This window comes from Mesocricetus auratus, unplaced genomic scaffold, assembly GCF_017639785.1.
Source record: "Mesocricetus auratus isolate SY011 unplaced genomic scaffold, BCM_Maur_2.0 Super-Scaffold_100004, whole genome shotgun sequence".
NCBI lineage: Eukaryota > Metazoa > Chordata > Mammalia > Rodentia > Cricetidae > Mesocricetus > Mesocricetus auratus.
The window spans coordinates 95,397,339-95,415,807 of record NW_024429189.1 but is presented as its reverse complement, the minus strand read 5'-3'; the positions used below and the strand labels follow the sequence as shown (position 1 = coordinate 95,415,807).

The 18,469-nt window shown below is 42.2% G+C and overlaps 1 protein-coding gene and 1 long non-coding RNA gene across 3 annotated transcripts in view; one reads left to right on the top strand and one right to left on the bottom strand.

Annotated features, from left to right (window-relative positions):
- Tmem87b (transmembrane protein 87B) overlaps positions 1 to 13,050 on the bottom strand; it is a 41,297-nt gene extending 28,247 nt beyond the window's left edge. For both annotated transcript variants that reach the window (XM_005068602.4, XM_013112347.3), the window contains exons 1-8: positions 12,852 to 13,050; positions 8,579 to 8,639; positions 6,686 to 6,780; positions 4,523 to 4,654; positions 2,737 to 2,787; positions 1,044 to 1,134; positions 585 to 646; positions 212 to 395 (exon numbers count right to left, since the gene is read on the bottom strand). In XM_005068602.4, coding sequence (XP_005068659.1) covers positions 212 to 395; positions 585 to 646; positions 1,044 to 1,134; positions 2,737 to 2,787; positions 4,523 to 4,654; positions 6,686 to 6,780; positions 8,579 to 8,639; positions 12,852 to 13,016 — 841 coding nt within the window. In that variant the 5' untranslated portion in view covers positions 13,017 to 13,050. The remainder of the gene's footprint in view (positions 1 to 211; positions 396 to 584; positions 647 to 1,043; positions 1,135 to 2,736; positions 2,788 to 4,522; positions 4,655 to 6,685; positions 6,781 to 8,578; positions 8,640 to 12,851) is intronic.
- A 38-nt stretch (positions 13,051 to 13,088) lies between these two features.
- Positions 13,089 to 14,350, top strand: LOC121140512. Its single transcript, XR_005877392.1, has 2 exons — positions 13,089 to 13,174; positions 13,569 to 14,350. It is a non-coding gene; the product is annotated as an uncharacterized LOC121140512 (long non-coding RNA).
- The last annotated feature ends 4,119 nt before the right edge of the window (positions 14,351 to 18,469 follow it).

The window sequence follows — 18,469 nt, the reverse complement described above, 5'->3', positions numbered from 1 at the left end:
TGAGCCATCTCCCCAGCCTCCTGACATTCTCACGTTGGCTTCCATCCTCGCATATATATATATATATATATATATATATATATATATATATATATATATACACACACACTCACACACACATATTTATACGTATAAAAGGGGCCCCTCTGCAGCTCTAGTTACACGAGCTAAAATACACTACACATAACTCATGGAAATAGTCAAAACTTACTTGATAGTCCAGTGCTATTGATGTTTTGGTATTCACTATAAAAAACTGCTTTTTCAAGCATTCCTAGGAAAATAACAGCTGCAATCCAGAACTGGATTCTTAATATATCTTTCCAGTAACAGGCGGACCACATCAGCCAGAGGACACCATACAGTATGTAAACAATACACATCACCATGTAGAACTGCAGGGAGAGAAACAGTGTTTAGCCTCCGACCCTCTAACTTGAGAGCTGACATCTCAGGAAACTCACCCACCCTTCATTTCCCCATCACTCTGGAAGCAGCAATAGAGGGCTTGTCAGAGCATATCTACAGAGAAGTTACACTACTGAATTCAAATTCATTTGGAAAAAAGGATGAGACATACTCACAATCATTAGAGGCCAGTCTGATGCAGAGATGTATCCATGAGGCCCCACCATAGAAAGAGAAACTAGTGACAACAGGAGGGAGGGAGAAGAATAATCAGGGTTTTGGTTTTGTTGTTTTGTTTTGTACTTTAGGTTTCTCAAGAAAAGGTTTCTCTGTGTAACCTAGCCATTCTGGAACTCACTCTGTAAACCAGGCTGACCTTGAACTCACAGAGATCCACCTGCCTCTGCCTCCTGAGTACTGGGATTAAAGGCATGCACTACCATGCCTGGAAATAATCAAGTTTTTAAAAACATTTTATAAGCTCATTTCTCCCTACTAACTAAAAAAGTTTATTAGTATTAAGCATCTTCAAAACAGATGTATGACTAACAAATCCATGTTTGAAAGACATGTTTTAAACAGACAATACAGATTCATATTAATGACAAAAACTATAGGGTAGGGGTTAACTATACCATTCAAATCCCAGACTGCATCTGTTTTTTCTGTTTTAATAGAAACGACGAAGATATGGAAGCCATCTTTTTGGGTCCTGGCTACAACATCCTGCAATAGAGAGAATAAGTCTTTGTTCTTTAAAACAGATTATTATATGAGATAAAATTAAACAGTTAACACTTTTAAACAATTTTAATAACTGAACAGATGAAACAGAGGGAAGGAATGGCAGGCAGTGGAAGGAAAAACACTGCTGCAAAATTTTTTCTTACCCTACACCCCCATACATAGGAGAGAACAAATGGTTCTCATCCTCACTATCTTCCACTACTAATACTGCTACAGGTCCCCCTAAATCCTCATTCCATGTTTTCTTTAACATTATCATTCAAATATTTTTCCTGGGTTGGTCTTGGTGGCACATGCCTTTATCCTACTACTTAGGAGGCAGCGGCAAGTAGATCTCTGTGGGTTTAAGGTCAGGTTGGTCTATATAAAGTTTCCGGCTATCTAGGACTACAGAGTGAAACCCTGTCTTAAAAGAAAAAAAAAAATTAATATTGGAATTGTCACATTCCATCCAAATATTACCAAGCACTCAATTTTGGTGGAATGTTGTTTTTTAAAAATTGAGTTGAGAGAGAAGTGAGATAATGTAAAAAATAAGTCAGACTAGTCAGAGAGCTTGAGTCTGAGGCCAGTCTGGGCAGCAGTAAGACCATGCCAAAAACAAACTGAAACAACAGAATTAATTGTTCCTGTCTCCATGAAGGATATGTCCCAGCACCATCCCCAATAGGTACTAAAATCCTTGAATGCGCAAGTCCTTCATATAAAATGCCATGGGATTTGCATAGTCTACACACATCTTCCTGAATACTTAGAATCATCTCTAGATTACTTCTAATACTTAATAGAATGTAAATGCTACGCAAACAGTTGTTATAGCGGATTGTCTAGGGAGTGCCATGAAAATGTCTATAAAATCAACACGGGACAGTCTACACCTACACCTGTGGGTACTTTCTTCCTTCCATTTCTTACTCCTCCACATAAGATAGCTTGTGCTGAGAGTCTGTCCTTGCCACTACAGTGAAAAATCTTCCTATTAGATTTCTCTTTGGAATGGCTGAGGAAATGTGAAGTCAGTATATAAAAGCTAAATTTAAGCTCTCCTATGTCCAATTCAGTACCTACTCCTCCTGACCCTCTGTACTTCCTACTCAGCCTCTGCCTCTTAGTGATTCCCCCAAATGCCACAATTTCCCCCCTGCTGTGCTACACTCCTGTTGCTCATTGTACTATGACATAGCAGACAGCAGTCCACAGCTATGCTGTCTTACACCCTGAAACTGGAATTAAAAAAACAAACAAACAAAAAAACTGGCTGCAGAGCTAGTCTTCAAAGAGATTTTTTTTTTTTTTTTTTTGTTTTTACAAGACAGGGTTTCTCTGTATTGTTTTGGAGGCTATCGGTCCAGCCCGGCCTCAAACTCACAGAGATCCGCCTGCCTCTGCCTCCCGAGTGTCAAAGAGATTTTTTTTAAAGCAGAAATAGTATATGCAAAATAGATATCGAACAAAGGAAAATATATTAAAGATTTTTTTCTTTTCCAACTTTAATAATTATCACTCTCCAAGCAGTCATCAGATTGATTTTTCAATTTCACTATAATTTGTACATACTGGATTTAAAGAAAAAGAGTTTACCATTGATCCTTCTTGGCTTGAAACATTTCTGTTGCCTGTTAGCTCTTTATTCTGGAAAAGAGTAAAGTATCATTCTATATTACTACAGATATTAATTCATTCTAAACAATGGACTTAAAGTTTGAATTATCTAATTACAACAATTATCTAATAACAATACATTCTAAATTAATGTATCCCTATGGAGAAAAGTAGTTTTCAATAATTAAGATGAAAGTATTAGAAGAAAACAGCTTTAAAAGTTGAATACCAGAGAACAAGTCTCATTGTACTCTGAACATGAACTAACAAAATTATTTTACAGGGCTGAGAGATGGCTCAGCAGTTAAGAGCATTGACTGCTCTTCCAGGGGACCAGGGTTCAATTCCCAGTACCCACAAGGCAGTTCACAATTGTCTGTATCTCCAGTTCCAGGAGATCTGGCATCTTCTCACATACATGCAGGCAACACACCAATGCACATAAAATAAAAATAAAGCTTTAAAACATGTTACCTTTAAAATAACAAAATTCTTCAGCTTAAAAAATGCTTCCTTAATAGTGTGATTGAAGGTGGAGAGTGGGTAATGTTAGAGAAAGTACAGGAAATAAACAGGAGCTCCAGGTGCTAAAGTTCTGTACCTGGTCCAAGTCTGCAGTTTCTGAAAACCACTGAGGCACAACTGTGTACTTTTCTGTATGTTTGTTTTGCTTCCAAACACATTTAAAAAGAACTTTAAACTACAGGCATTTTCATTTTATAATTTTCAGGGAAAAGTCAATTACAATGGTCCATAACCTCCCTATTTGCATATCTTAGGATTTCTATTGCTGCAGAAAAACTCCATGAACAAAAGCAGCCCCAGGAGGAAGAGCTTAATTCTACAACTCTTCAGGTCATACTCCATCACTGATGAAAGCAGAGACCTGGAGGTGGGACTGAAGCTGAAGCCGTGGAGAACACTTCTTACTGGCTTGCTCAGCGGTTTTCTCATACAACCCAGGACTACCTGCCTGCCCAGCAGTCCTGTGCCACCACCACAATGAACTGGACCCTCCCACATTAATAATTAATCAAGAAAATGCCACCACAGACTTGCCTATAGGCAATCTTATGGGCAATTTCTCAAAGTTTCTCTTCCCAGATAACTCTAACTTGTGTGGAGTTGACCTCCCCACCCTGCAACAAACTCAGGATATCAGGTGTGACTGTTTTATTAACATTTACATCACCACCTGCTGGGAGAGCGAACAGCAATGTTCAGGTTGTTAAATGCTGGTGCAAGGCAAGACCCTTGATAAGGGAGGGTAACAGATCACTGGCCTTGACAGCATAGAGGGTACTGGTAACCTTGACTAGGGTTCATTTGACAGGATACTGGGAACAAAAGTCCAAGAACCACTAAGAAAAGAATGACAGATAAAATGGGAGAGAACAGGCCATGAAAACCTCTTGTAAAGCTGAAAAGAGAACACACTAGAGGCATGGTGGGTGCACATCTTTAATCCCAACAATTTGGAGGCAGAGACAAGTATATTTCTCTGAGTTCAAGGACAGCTTCCTCTACAAAGAGAGTTCCAGACATCCTGAGACTGTCTCCAAAAAAGGAAAGAAAAAAAGAATAAAAAGGAGAGTATACCAATTTCTTTCTTACATCCTAATGCACACATGCAAAAACTAAAACCAAGACTTAAAGACAAGTACCTTCCTTTCTGCAAATACTGACAAAACATTATTCAAGCCTGTTGTCTGTATTCAGGTCAAATAAATTAGCTGATTTTTAACACGGTAAGGCAGATACTCACATTTAATGAGGGAAATGCCTGTAAATCACTGTTGCAATCTAAGTTTTCACTTTTTGTTGTCCAACAGTCAGTGTTCTTGAAATAAGCACAGACGTCCATATCAGCATTAAGTCCATGTTTTTGGGACAGATCCTATCCAAGGTAAAATTCTAGGTTATAATTTACTTCTATACTTTTTTCCTAGAAGAAATAAAATTTCATATTGAAAGAACACTAAAAATTAGTTCAGTTTGGAATATTTGAAAACATGAAATAAAACAAAATACCAAAGAGAAAAAAATATTAACTATGATTCTAAGTATAACTGAGGTGATCATGCCATTTTAGCTATTCCAATGTGTTTGTACCCATTATCAAGTACAATCATGGACTTAGAGATTAAGACACTATTGGGAGGCCATGGGTCCATGATGGGTGCATGACTGTTAACCCCAGACCATGAAGATTGAAGTAGGATAAAAGGCTGGGACACACAGAGAAACTGTTTCAGAAAAAGGAAACGATAGCTGGGAGTAGTGGTGCACATCTTTAATAGCAGTACTGTGGAGATAGGGGCAGGTAGATCTGAGTTCAAAGCCAGCTTAGTTAAGTTCCAGGCCAATCAAGGGTACATAATGAAACCTGCTTCAAGACAAAACAAAAATCAGTATGTTGCCACAAAGAAATACCTTCAGAAAAATAAAGAGTACCCTATTATATTTAATCTTATATGTAAGAAATGTTACAGAGAAAGAGAAGAGCATTTAATTACAAAGAAGTAAAAAGCAAATGGTAAACAAAGCAAAAGCAGCCAATCTAACCCAGCCTTCTGGACAAACAACAGAAGAATGAGCTAAGTCACTGAAAGAAGCACCCAGTCTTCCAAGAATTGCCTCTCACACACCAAATACAGGACAACTGGAGCAGAGCAAATAAAAAGATTGTCTTTGGGATGCACAGGGACACTCTGTCTCAAAAAAACAAAACAAAACAAAAAACAAAAACAATAGCTGGGAATAATGGAACACACCTTTAATCCCAGCACTTGAGAGGCAGAATAGGTGGCTCACTGTTAAGTTCGAGGCCAACCTAGTCTACAAAGACAGTTCTGGGACAGCCCAGGACTACATAGAAAGACCTTATCTTGAAAAAACAAAAACATTTAAAAAAAAACAAAACAACAAACTGATCATGTCCTATAACCAAAGTAAAAATGAATGTGTTCATACTGTTGCCTGGGATCAATAGAAAAAATGGAAGAAACAAGGTAGCTCATTCACAAAGGAAAACGCTAAGACACATAAAAGAAAAATGGAAATAATAAAATCATTGTCACGCAATTATTATACTAACTTATTCATAAGGCAAGACTCATAAAAGGCTGCTAAATGAATGGATAGATATTTGATTTAAAAAAACAGGACATTTATATAGCTATAAAAATTCTGTCCCACACACCAACAAAAAGTAGTAACTGTATAGTGGAGGGATCGACAACTACTTCCTCTGCCCACCAAGTTAACATCACCAAACAAAGAACAACTCGATATTGTGTGGGTTATCTGCTAGAAGTACCTACCTGGAATCGGATCATGAAGAAGCAGAGCTAGTCAAATTGAGGAATATTTTGCTCTAATAAAATGGACTAATAAACCCAACATGAATTAATCAGGACAGAAGCCAAACATATAATGGAGAGGCTTTCTAAACAATGGTCATGAGACTCATCAAAGAGCCCCTCCCATCCAGGAGAGGAGATACCCGCGTTGGCACAGCCTCTTTCTTCCTCTCTATCCTTCCTCAGAAGTCTCCACTCTCCTCAGAAACTGAATTCACACAATCTACTTGCCCTCCTAAGGCTCTGGGTTCCCAGCAACTCATTGTCTGAATGATGTGAAAGTTCAATTTCCTTCGCAAACTACGTTGACTTATCACAGCCCTTTATTAATGGCTGCTACAAGTCTGTTTAAACATTTTTTTATGATACCTCAAAAGGAGATTACAAAACTTAGTTTTGTCAAGAAGCACAAACTTTTTATTATCGTAAGTCCCCAAACCAATTTGGAGTATTTCTAAAATTGTGAGCTCTACTTCTAATCTACTTACTTAGTGTATTAATAAATCTTTTTATGTATAATTTTTCCTCCACAGTTTTGTATGCATTAAAGACGTGTTTTCACTTACCTCCTCCAGCGAAGCATATTCATTGTGACAGGTATGATACTTCAAATGCCACTCTATGGTAAACTTCACAGGTCCGGAACAACTGAACGACTTCACTGTTGAGACAGTTTTATTGTATTCTAGTATGAACTTCAGACTTCAAGAATACTGTCTGAAACTGGCTGTTTTAATGGTAACATGAGTAAAACATAACCTAATTTCTCTAAATCGCTGCAAAATGATAAGGATAAATTCACTGAATTTTAACAGCTGGCCAGAACTTCCTACAACTATTCAAATTTAAGTTCAATGTTGTAATCAACTAAGCATCCTGGCTTGCTCAGCTATGGCTTCTCTAGGTCTAACATATTCTCTCTCTCTCTCTCTCTCTCTCTCTCACCCACCTACCCACCCACCCATCCAAACCATGTTGAATTCCTTGTTGTGTACTAGGAAAGGTCAGCAGCTAATAGGAACTAAATTTATGAACTAAAGTGCTGTGAGAGTTAACAAGTGGGCGCTCTGAGAAGCCCAAGAGGCTGAGAACAGGGTGTCAAGGGCACTGGCCACCTGACATGATGTAGGGCTAAGTCACGTTACCTGGAGGAAGAAAAGCAGGAGCTAGTCAAACGAAGAGAAGGGTAAAGAGATGCACTCAAGCCTAGTCTAAGTGTGAGCCCAGAGCAAGAATGGCTGCCTAGATATGGTTCAAATAGACCAGGCAGTATGGCCTTTAGTTTGAATATCAAAAGCACCTCCAATGCTTAAAGACCTAGGTGATGTGATTAAGACTGAAAAGGGTTAGGTATAAAGCCAGAGAAAGCTCTTGTCGGGAGTGTCTATGCCACTACAGCTGGCTTCCCCAGAGCTAGGGATCAGGAAAGGGCAGAGAAGCCACAATATCTTTTCATAACATAGCCTTGGATTTTAAGAGCAACTTTGTAGAATGTGGTGGATGATGAGAACCAGAGGATCACCTTAAAGGATGGTAGCCCACATAGAGCCCGCAGATAAGGCTGACAGAATTTTAGAAAAAAGTCATTTCTTGCAAATAACTAAGCCTAGAATAAACAAAATTCTACAATGTTAGAATTATTTAAAAACAAAACATTCGCCGGGCAGTGGCGGCACACGCCTTTAATCCCAGCACTTGGGAGGCAGAGGCAGGCAGATCTTTGTGAGTTCAAGACCAGCCTGGTCTACAAGAGCTAGTTCCAGGACAGGTTCCAAAGCAATACAGAGAAACCCTATCTCTAAAAACAAAGCAAAACAAAACAAAACAAAAAACCCAAAAACCAAAACTTCAGTATTGTAGACTATTATTTTAACTAGGCAAAGACTGTTACATTTGTTCATGCTGCAGAATATTACTTTAGCTGTGTAAAGGTGTGTTACTTTTGCTTGTGCTGCATTTGTTTAATTATGTAAAAATGTGCAGTATTTGTTTCACCTTGCCTGTCCAAGGCACCTGATTGGTCTGATTAAGAGCTAAACCACCAGCTAGGCAGGAGAAAGGATAGGCAGGGCTGGCGGGCAAAGAGAATAAACAGGAAAGGTCTAGATTTGAGAGAGAAAAAAGAACACGGAAGGAAGAGAGAATAAGGGTCATGCCTGGGGCAAGGAGCCAGATTAGAATAGAGAGTCAGTGAAAGTAAGATATACAGAAGTAAGAAAGATAGCAAACCCTTAGGCAAAAGGTAAAGAGAAACAGTATAATATAAGTTAAAAGAGTTAGCCAGAAATGTGCCAAAGTTAGGCCAAGCATTCAAAGCTAATAAGTGTCTGTCATGATTTGGGAGCTGATTGGTGGCTTAAAAGAAAAAGTCAGGTACAATTCAGCTTAATGTATCTTACATTAGTTTATGTTAATGTATTCATTTATAATATATCAAAATTGTATATTAATATACTTACCAGAAAACTTGATCTCAGTAGAGTTAAACATAGTTTTCCTAAATATCAAAAGTCCTGATTTCTAAAGTGAAAAACAAATACAGAAAAAAAATCTTAGTTAAAGTTTTCTTTATTGTTTAAACACAGCTTTATCTTCTAAATACAGAACGCTAGTCCTTGTGACACCATCTAATCAGAGTGATTATATTTTAAAGCTTCCACACCTAGCCTTCAAATCAAGACATTTTAAAAATGTAAAACTGGGGTGAGAGAGATGGCTGGGTGGTTAAGAATGCCTGCTGTTCTTGTAGAGGACTGGAGTTAAGCTCCCAGTACCCACATCACAAGGCTCACAACTGCCTATAACTCCAGCGCCAGGGGATCTGTGCCCTCTTCGAACCTCTACATGTACCTGCATTCATGTGCACATTCTCCCCCACCCCATATACATAATTAAAAATAAATCTTTAAAATGTAAAATTGACCGTATCTCTTGCTGGCTTAAAAAATCTCATTGCTGTGTCAACTCCATAGTTGTTGTAAGAATCAGAAGTAGTGGCCCTGCCTTTGAAGATCATCCTGGGTCACACAGTGAACTTTGGAAAAAACAAAAGACCTCAAAAAGTCGAAACTGGAGCTTGATAATACACAAGACAGAAGGGCTCTGGTCATTATGATCAATGCTGCTTGGACATAATACAAACTGCACATTGCATGCTATTCTCTTGGCATCAAAGTTAAAAGTACTTTCAATAAATAACATCTCTCTCCAAATTGATTTTGTTTACCAGTGTACTTACAGCAGGCCAAAAATCCTGCAGATCCCACACAATCAAAGCCTGCTCACCTCTCCAGCAATGTTTAATTTCTGGAACATTCCTGTTGCTGGGACCTCGGCAGTCAACCTGAAAACTGCAAACCTCTCTCTTGTGCTTTTTCTTCACCTACTTAGCTCCTTCTTACCTCAAGAACCAGCTCAAAATCTCCTTCCCAGCTGGGAGTATGTAGCTAGCGAGCCCATTTAGCATGTTTCCAACCCTTTGCGTGTTCCCCAGTGACCCCATACCTCCTTTATGCAGTCTCTAGTAGCCACTGGGCTTCACAACAATAAATGTGATTAAAGTCAAACAGTTCTTCCCAAGAACAAAAATCCCGCAAGAAGGAACCAAGCTAAACGAAAGAGCAGTAAGGAAGTATAGAGCACTGAAAGGACGGGTCACTCTTTTTGGTAGCCGTTTCCCCTTCCCAACAGTTCCCACAATAATAAAATCAGCAGCCCAGATCCTCCTCTGATCTCTAGATCCATACACTCATGGATATGTTCATCAGGCACATTACACTAACCTGAGTGCACCAGGCACACTCCTCTCTGCTCTCACAGGTCTTACACTGTCTGCTGTGAAGATCAAGCCCACCAGTCACCTAAGCCATCACCCCTGACTTCCACCCAGCACATGCCTATTTACGGAGCCTGCTTCCCATGTTTAGTTCTTCCTCTCTACATCTACAACATGGTTGTCATGCTGCCCCTCAACATTTCTGCTTTGACCTCAACAGTGCTTCTTCTGTCTCCAGACTGAGCCTACAATTTCTCATTAGATGGCAGCCAGAATAATTAGCAGTTCTGCCAAAATCCCTGTAATGGCTCTCTGTTATTCATATCCCAAACAAGCTCCTGATGATCCCAGGGCTTAATCAAACCCCCTGCAGTGATACATTCACCCCTCCCCTCCCACACCAGTAGTACTGACCATGCCCTTTTGGGCATGGTCGCAGGTGTGGGCGTGACCGGTTAAAAGGAAGAGGATTGGAGCTCGGAGGCCCTTTTGGGTAGCAGAGAGCATCTGGGTGGCAGGGTCTGCATCCTTGGGGCAGGAGCTCACAACAGCCATTTGTTTCCTGTGTAAGTTCTTCTCTCCTAATAAGCTCCACTTTACCTTACTGGGCCAAATATCCTGATTTCCATGCCCATAACCCCCAAATGGTGAGTAATTAAAAAAAACACAAAACTTCCAAGTTAGGTAACATAATAAACATACTGTTTCAAGCTTCACTTAAAGGAGTTCTGGCAGTTCTGTGCCTATGAACCACAGCATTTCCTTATTTGGAGTCAAATGGCAGCCGCTCTATATAGCTGGCTTCAAACTTTCCTTCCTGAGGGAAGAGAGCAGCCTAAAGCTCGAGAAGTATACAAGGCTGACAAGGGTCTTCCCTGAAGTTACAGAAGCAGGGAACAGTTGCTGGGGTGGTGTAGCTGCCTGCAAGTTGTATGGTGGCACTTCAGTGACACCGTTCTGAGTTCTTAGCCACGCTAGGGGCACCCTTGTTCCTATGAGAAACCCCAAGGTACTCATCGGTTCACCAAGCTGGACTTCCACAGAGTTGCTGCTTTCATCTGTCATTGTCCTATTACAAACAGTCTCAGAGGGAAAGTCACATAACAGTTACCAATTTCAAGAGACAAGCTGTCCAAACTCAGCTTACTTCAGACATGATCTGTCTCAGCCCTGCAGGTCCTGGAGTTTTAAGACTGAAGTATAATGAGGGAGGCCTTTGGTGACTTAAGCCCCCACCTTCCAGAACTTCATTCAACATAAACACCAAGAATTTCCCACACTGCTGTTGTCTCACGCCTTCCCTTACGAAGAAGATACCTCTTCATTTTCCCAGACAAGCTACAATCTCCACAAATCAGGGTAGGCTGGCTCCAACAGTACTTGAATACTAATATCCCAAGAATGCTATGGTATACTAGGTATCTACTCATAAATATTGTGTTAGCTCCTGGAGATGAGAAAACATCCTATCTAAAAGTCATCTTTGCAAGAGTAATGACCAGTTTAGTACATGGCATACAATGGTGCTCGTTATTTAATGATTTTTTAATATCTAAAAGAGCCTTCTTTTTCTTTTGATGAATTCACAAGACAAATGAGAGCCGCATTCTCTCTGTTCTAAAAGACAAATTCTGACAAGAGCTACATAGGAAATAAATTCAGCCTGACCACAGCACATGACAGTCAAAAAAAGAACTTCTCTGCGTATCAAAGGACCCTGCCATTCTTCCCTGTGGGACTCTTACTATCCAAAGTATGCCTGGCAAAGATCTTTGCAGACATGCTCAGTGGAGTAAAGGTTTGCACGCAGTTAATTCCCTTGCAGCGTTTTTACCTGGAGTTTACAAACACTGGCTTACTCACATTCACTAAAGAGGCAGTGGGAAACTGAAGTGTGCTTTCACAAATGTTGCTTTCTATTGATGAGACTTACCCCATCGCTGGTAAGTCTATAATACAGGGAACCGACTCAGAACCATCTTTAAAAAAATGCTACCAAGCCAGGATACAGAAACAAGCCTAGCTTTGATCCTCTGGAGTTTTGTGTTTGGAAGCATGTGCAGCTTCTGATTTTACTTTTGGCTGCAGAAATATAAATGTAAATTTCACCTTTAAAAGTTGGACGTCTTTTCATTGCACCCCAAGCAGATTTGGATGAGTCATCTGACTCCAGAGAAATTCTAGAGACAATGCCACTTCCTGAGATCCCTATCTCTTTTGCAAGACTTTCCATAATTCTGCCCCTGCATTTCCCCCGTATCTTTTAACCACACAGAACGTCAAGTTCGCTAATGGCCTGCCGAGTTAAATTTTCATCCACCCAAGCCTCCAGACTCGCCTTTTAAACACTCCTAAACACACACCTTGCCCCGCCTACATACGTATAAGTCCCTGAACTGTGATAGGAGCGCCAAAGAATATATAGGAGCCCAAGTAAACAAAATAGAGGCGAGGCGACTGTATGCATGACCATAGAGCATATTAAATGTACACTCTAACAGACGGGCTAGACAAACCTCTCTGGGGCCTTAAGCAGTAATCTAGCCGAAAGAACAGTCCCAACGATGCCGCTGGGAATGCAGAGACTGCAGAGACTGAGGGCTCTGATCTGAACAAATAAAGGCATGATCTAGACACACCGTGTCAGAGCACAGTGAGAGTCCAGGAAGAAGGGTGCGGGGAGCCTCGCGAACAGCAAGAGCGTCTGCAAGGGGGAGCCTGCCTACGGACAACTGGGATCGCTCTTCCCTGGAGCCCACGTCCGGCAGAGGAGGGGACGCTCCTTTCCTAGAGCCCAGTCCAGACAAAAGGCTCAGCAAGCCTGTCATTGGACCCACTGCTGGCCCGACAGAGCTCTACGAACAAGCCCAAGGCCAGACCGGTGCGCGGGCGGAGCGACCCTGCCGGGGGCCCTGAGAAACTGAGAAGCGCCACGCCTCAGTCCCCAGCATACTTACGTCATTGACGGTCCTCGTCCAAAGCCCGAGCTCAGGGACAGCGTCGACAGTCGCCGGGGCCCAGCACAGGAGGCACAGGGCCACGCGCAGCAGCTGGGCCGGGGCAGGCAGGCGGCATAGGAGGCCGGGAGGGAGCCAAGCTGAAGAGCGACAGGCGGCAGCCATCTTGACGCGGAAGCCGCACCTGCGCTCCCGGAACCGGCCACGCCCCGGGGCCGCACCTGGCGCGGTTCCGCCCCTAAGGGGGCGGGCCCGCTGCGGGCGGGGAAATCAAGCTTGAGCAGGAGGGCAGAGGGCGTCTTGGGCACAGGCGAGGAGGAGCGGTGAGAGTCTGGGAATCAGGGCAGAACCTGGAGGTGGTTTCATGGACAGGCCTGGGGAAAACCGAGGAAGCGAGGAGGGGAGTGATGAGAGTGGGAAGAAGGACCCGCTGGCCCAGGAAGGAGGCGGGGCTGAGGCGGTGAGGCCAGGAAGGAGGCGGGGCAAGAGTCTAATTAGGGAGGGTTTATGGACGCGGGGCGTGGTAAGGAGACGTGGCCTTCCCGGGAAGTTGGGGAAAGGCAGGACTGCAACCAGATTAAAGGGCCGGGTGGGCGGAACTATAAACTGTTTGAAGGGGAAGCTTGGGTGTGGGTAGGTGGAGGCGGGGAAAGGGGCAGGGAGAGGAGGCTAGAAAGGAAAGACCTAGTCTGGAGGATAATGGGGCTCTCTATTTAGGAGTTGGCAGAAATGAAGATCACAGCATTTGGAGCTTCTTGGAAATTCAAAACCAACCTAAGCTACATAGCAAGCTTGAGACCAGCGTGAACTACATGAGACCTTGTCTAAAAGCAAAACAAAACAACAGACCGTTCGTTAAATAACCACCCAGATGAGCTCTAAAGGGGAAAAAAAAATCGTTTCTAAAGCAATAGTCAGATCTCACCAGTAGGTGGCACTAGTAAATTGATAATGTTTTATATAAACGTAATCTTCCCTTGTGGTCTTTCTAGCCCCGATTAGATAACAGTTGCTATCTTCAGTAGGAGTTGCTGTCCATATTTCTAATTTACTTACTTTTAGTTAACTAATTATTTTTCGAGCACATTTACGTTTACAGCGAAATAGGGAGAAATGTATTTCTAGAGAGTTATTAGAACTCTGGTCCCCCCAGCAGCCCCCCACCTAAAGCAACATCCCACTCTACAAGAAGTGCCTTTAATAGAGATCATTAAGTTACTAATCATTTCAGAACACCTTTGTTTTACTGCTTATCAAGTATCACACAGTGGTACTGATTTGGAGTACTACACTCGGCAGGGATTATTTTACATTATTAATGAGCAAATGGAGTATCCAGACGGTCCAGAGACTTAAGGTACTTGCTGCCAGGCTGGGACTACCTGAAGTCTATCCCTGGAACCCACATGGTGTAGGAAGAGAACAGGCTCTGACATGTTCTTTGACTTCTACATGATCCTCACTCGACACAAAAATAAATAAAATGCTTAATGGAGTAATTACTTTTGTTAATTAGATGTTTCTTATTCTAGGATAATTTCATTTCCAAGGAAGAGTAGTGGTAACACTGATTCTTTAAGTAAGTCAGACTGCATTTGTTACCTCCTGCATCCAAAGCATTCTACCTGGATAAGACTGATAAAACCTAGCCCACAGCAAAGAGCCATCAGCAGGCAGTGCTGTAGCATTTGCTCAGTGTACCCTGCCCTGGTTGGAGCCCCAGCACTACAGACAGAGCTGATAGAACAGGAGAAACTGGTCACATCCTCAAGTGTCTGGAGACATGACTCAGAGGTGAGAGCTCTGGCTGCTCTTGCAGAGGACCAGGGTTCTAGTCCCAGCACTGGCATGGCTGCTCACAGTCTTTGTCAGCTCCAGTTCCAGGGGGTCTGCTGTCTTCTTCTGACCTTCCTGGGCACCAGGCACCCACGAGGTCCACACTCATACACACAGGCAAAATATAGAAACATGTAAATAAAATAGATAGGTCTAAATAATTTTAAAAGTCTATAAGTAACTTTTTAAAAATCCTTATATTTTAGAGATTTCTTTGATTTAGATGTTTCTAGTAGTAATTTCTGGGGCAAAGACTCCATGTTCATTAGGAAAGGAACGTATATGCCAATAGGTTAGCCTTATGGGGCAGATATTATGTCCTGAAATTCATTTATTACACTTCTAATCTCTAGTTCATCAAATGTGAGTATTTGAAGAAAGAGGTAATTAAAGTAAAACGAGGTTGCAGAAGGAACTCAGGACACATTCAGAGCCTGGGGAGGACACTGTACACCTAAGGAACAGTGACAAGCCCAAGACAGGGTCAGCCCCAGACAGGGGCAGTCAGAAGAATCTAGCTGTGTCAGCAACTTTATCCTGGACTTTCAGCCTCCACAGCCATGGAGAGATCATTGCTGTTGTCTGAGCCGCCCAGCCTTCTGCTGCTTTGTTTTGTCAATCTTAACAAGTCAATGCAGACAGTGAGCAAATGTGACAGGAATGGAATGTGAACAATAAAAGCAAGATAATTATCCAGTCAGCTACCACGGTGGCAAATGGCATGTAATCTCGGAGACGTTGGAAACGTGTCCCTGAGCAATGTCCCCGAGTCACCTCACCAGGAAGCTGGATTGCGCCTGTAGATGGTTCCGGCTTAGGATAGACTCAGAGTTTTTCAACTTTAGGATATTACAGAAGCCGCATACACTGGGTTTTCAATTTTGATCTGTCCATGCCTGGAGATGTGTGGTGTGCTCTTTGGTGGTCCTGGGCTGTCCGAAGTGAACTAACAAAATGGAAGAAGCCCTGTAGTGTGCTAAGCTGCTAAGCTTGGCTGCTTGTAGGCCAGATATATTAAATGCCTCTTTCTTCTTTATTGAGACAAGGTCTCACCATATACCCCAGTCCTTAAACTCAGGATCCCCTGCCTCTACTTCCTAGTGCTAGAACCACAGGATTATACCATCATACCCAGCTGCTTCCCACCCCCTTTCTCTTTCTCTGCTTTATAGAGGAAATAATTTTATTTATTGGCATAGAATAAAATGTAAAAATTGACATTGAATACATATATACAATGTATTGTGAATATAATTACCCCCATCACGCTCTGTTGTCTCCTTTCCTTTCCCTCTAAACCTCTTTTTTTCCCAACTAGTCTTCTCAGATTGAACCCTTCAGTGGATAGAGGAGATACCCATGATGTGCTGCCCCTTCTTGAGAAGTTGTGGACTGCTAATGCTTGCCTGCCTGCCTGCCTCCCTCCCTCTCTCCCTCTCTCCCCCCCTTCCTTCCTTCATTCCTTTCTTCCTTACTTTTTGTAACTTTAACTCTCCTGGAACTCACTCTGTAGACCAGGCTGGCCTCGAACTCACAGAGACCCACCTTCCTCTGCCTCTCAAGTGCTGGGATTAAAGGTGTGCGCCACCACATCTTGCTCTTTGTTTCTTCTAACTGATAAATAGTGGGCCATAGTTTTATACTCTTGTGAGATGATAGACATGTACCACACTGCCCAACTAGTGGTTACAGATGTGCATGTTTGACTCGGGATGCTTTCTACTTATGATGGCTGTATTAAAGCATAATCCCTTGAAGGGTCATGGAGCAGGGGTATTTACCTCTATTCATACTTGTAGTATGGCCATCCCTGGGAGGGCAATTTAAGTCCTGTGAGCAAGGCAAAATAGCTTTTCCAAACACTGAAGAAAGCAAAGAAAGAAAACAGGAAGTCAGCTTAGACAAACTGATGGAAAGAAAAGGAAGACAGCCAAAAGGACCCCTGAAAAAACTCACCCTGAAACTCTCAAAGATGAATCCATGTGGTGTTAGGGATTTGCTTCAAAACAAATACATTTTTTTAAAAAAGAAAGGGCCGCCGGGCGTTGGTGGCGCACGCCTTTAATCCCAGCACTCTGGAGGCACGTCTACTGAGATAATCACACGGGTCGTTTTTTTTTTCTTTATGCTATTACTATTGAAGGGACCAGCTCTGTTTTAGCTAACATGTATTTGCTGACCTTGCCCCTCCTGTCCTACTCACTAGGAGGTCAGATACCCTCGTGGCAAGGAACCAATCAGAAGTTAGCTGGCAGGGCTGTGCTTTACAGCTCTGGGTGTGCTTTACAGACAAGTGCACAACAGTGACATGCAGAGCATAGCAACTGCCCTGGGAGGGCCTATGGGCTATAACAACCAGTTGACCAATCAACACAGGACAGGTCAGCCAAACCTGGAAGCGCACCAATCCTGAGACTGTTGCATAGCCCTAGACACGCCCCTTATGCTGTCCTATAAGATCCTCATCTTGTGGATTCTCAGGGTCTTTCTCCATCCATCTGCCATAGTGAATGGGTGAAAGGCCCGAGCTAATGTGGTTAGCTCATTAAACAACTACAATAAAAGACTCTCTGCTTTTGTATCGAAATGGGTCACTTGGTGATTTTGTGGTTTCAGAATTTGGGCACAACACTATGATTTAATTAATTTATTTTTATAGACTGAGATAAAGTCCATATCTTTTTTTTTGTTGTTGTTGTTGTTTTTTGAGACAGGGTTTCTCTGTGGCTCGGAGTCTGTCCTGGAACTAGCTCTTGTAGACCAGGTGGTCTCGAATTCACAGAGATCTGCTTGCCTCAGCCTCCCAAGTGCTGGGATTAAAGGCGAGCATCACCAATGCCAGGCTAAGTCCATACTTTTTATTGTGGCAAAATACACTCAAGATAAAAGATACCGTTTAGTTGTTTCAAGGACATTGTTCAATCAGAGGCATTCACACTTTCATGAAACTGCCACCACCATCATTCATCTCCAGAACTTTCTCCTTTTCCCCAAATGAAATTCTGTACCCATCAAACACTGACTCTCTGAGTCTGATTACTCTAGTGTTATGCCCAGGTCATGAGACCCCAAGAAAACCGTCAAGGAGCCAACTCACCAATGCAAGCACACAAGGTTTATTGTTAAGCTACAAGCCTCAACAGGGACCCTGCCAGGCAAACTGGCACAGCAGCTGCAGGAAAAGGGTCCCTGGCCTTGATTGCAAGGGGATTATAAAGGAAAAATCACAAGCAGGGTGGTACATGCCTTGGCTGTTCAGGATTGGCTAAGAGTAGGTGACCTTTGGATTCATTGAAGTGGGGGCTAGGGGAATTTCAAAATAGTTACTAATGGTTGCCCACAAGAACAGTTGTGGCAAGATGCTATTTACCAAAATTAGTCATTGCCTGACCACTCAGATGTAGTCACTTTAACTGGGGTGGGCACAGTTTGGGTGCTCCTTGGAACTGTTTATGGTTCCTTGGCTGGAGCTGAATCAGCCTTGTTCCATGCAGAGAGTTTCTCAAGGTGGCTTTTTCTGAGGATGGAGTTAACTCCATCCTCTCCAGTTTACTTTACTCTCACACTAAAGGACCTCAGATACACAGAATTATACAATATTTATCCTTTGAGGAAGGGAGGGCTTCTTTTACTTAGCATAGTATCTTCAAGGTTCATCCACATTGTGGCTTTCGTCAAATTCCCTTCCTTTTAAAGACAGTTGTACCGACTTCCTTTTGTAGTCTGTTGGACTGACATAGCTCATGTATATCCATGCATCTGTTCATTTATTTTCTTTCTAT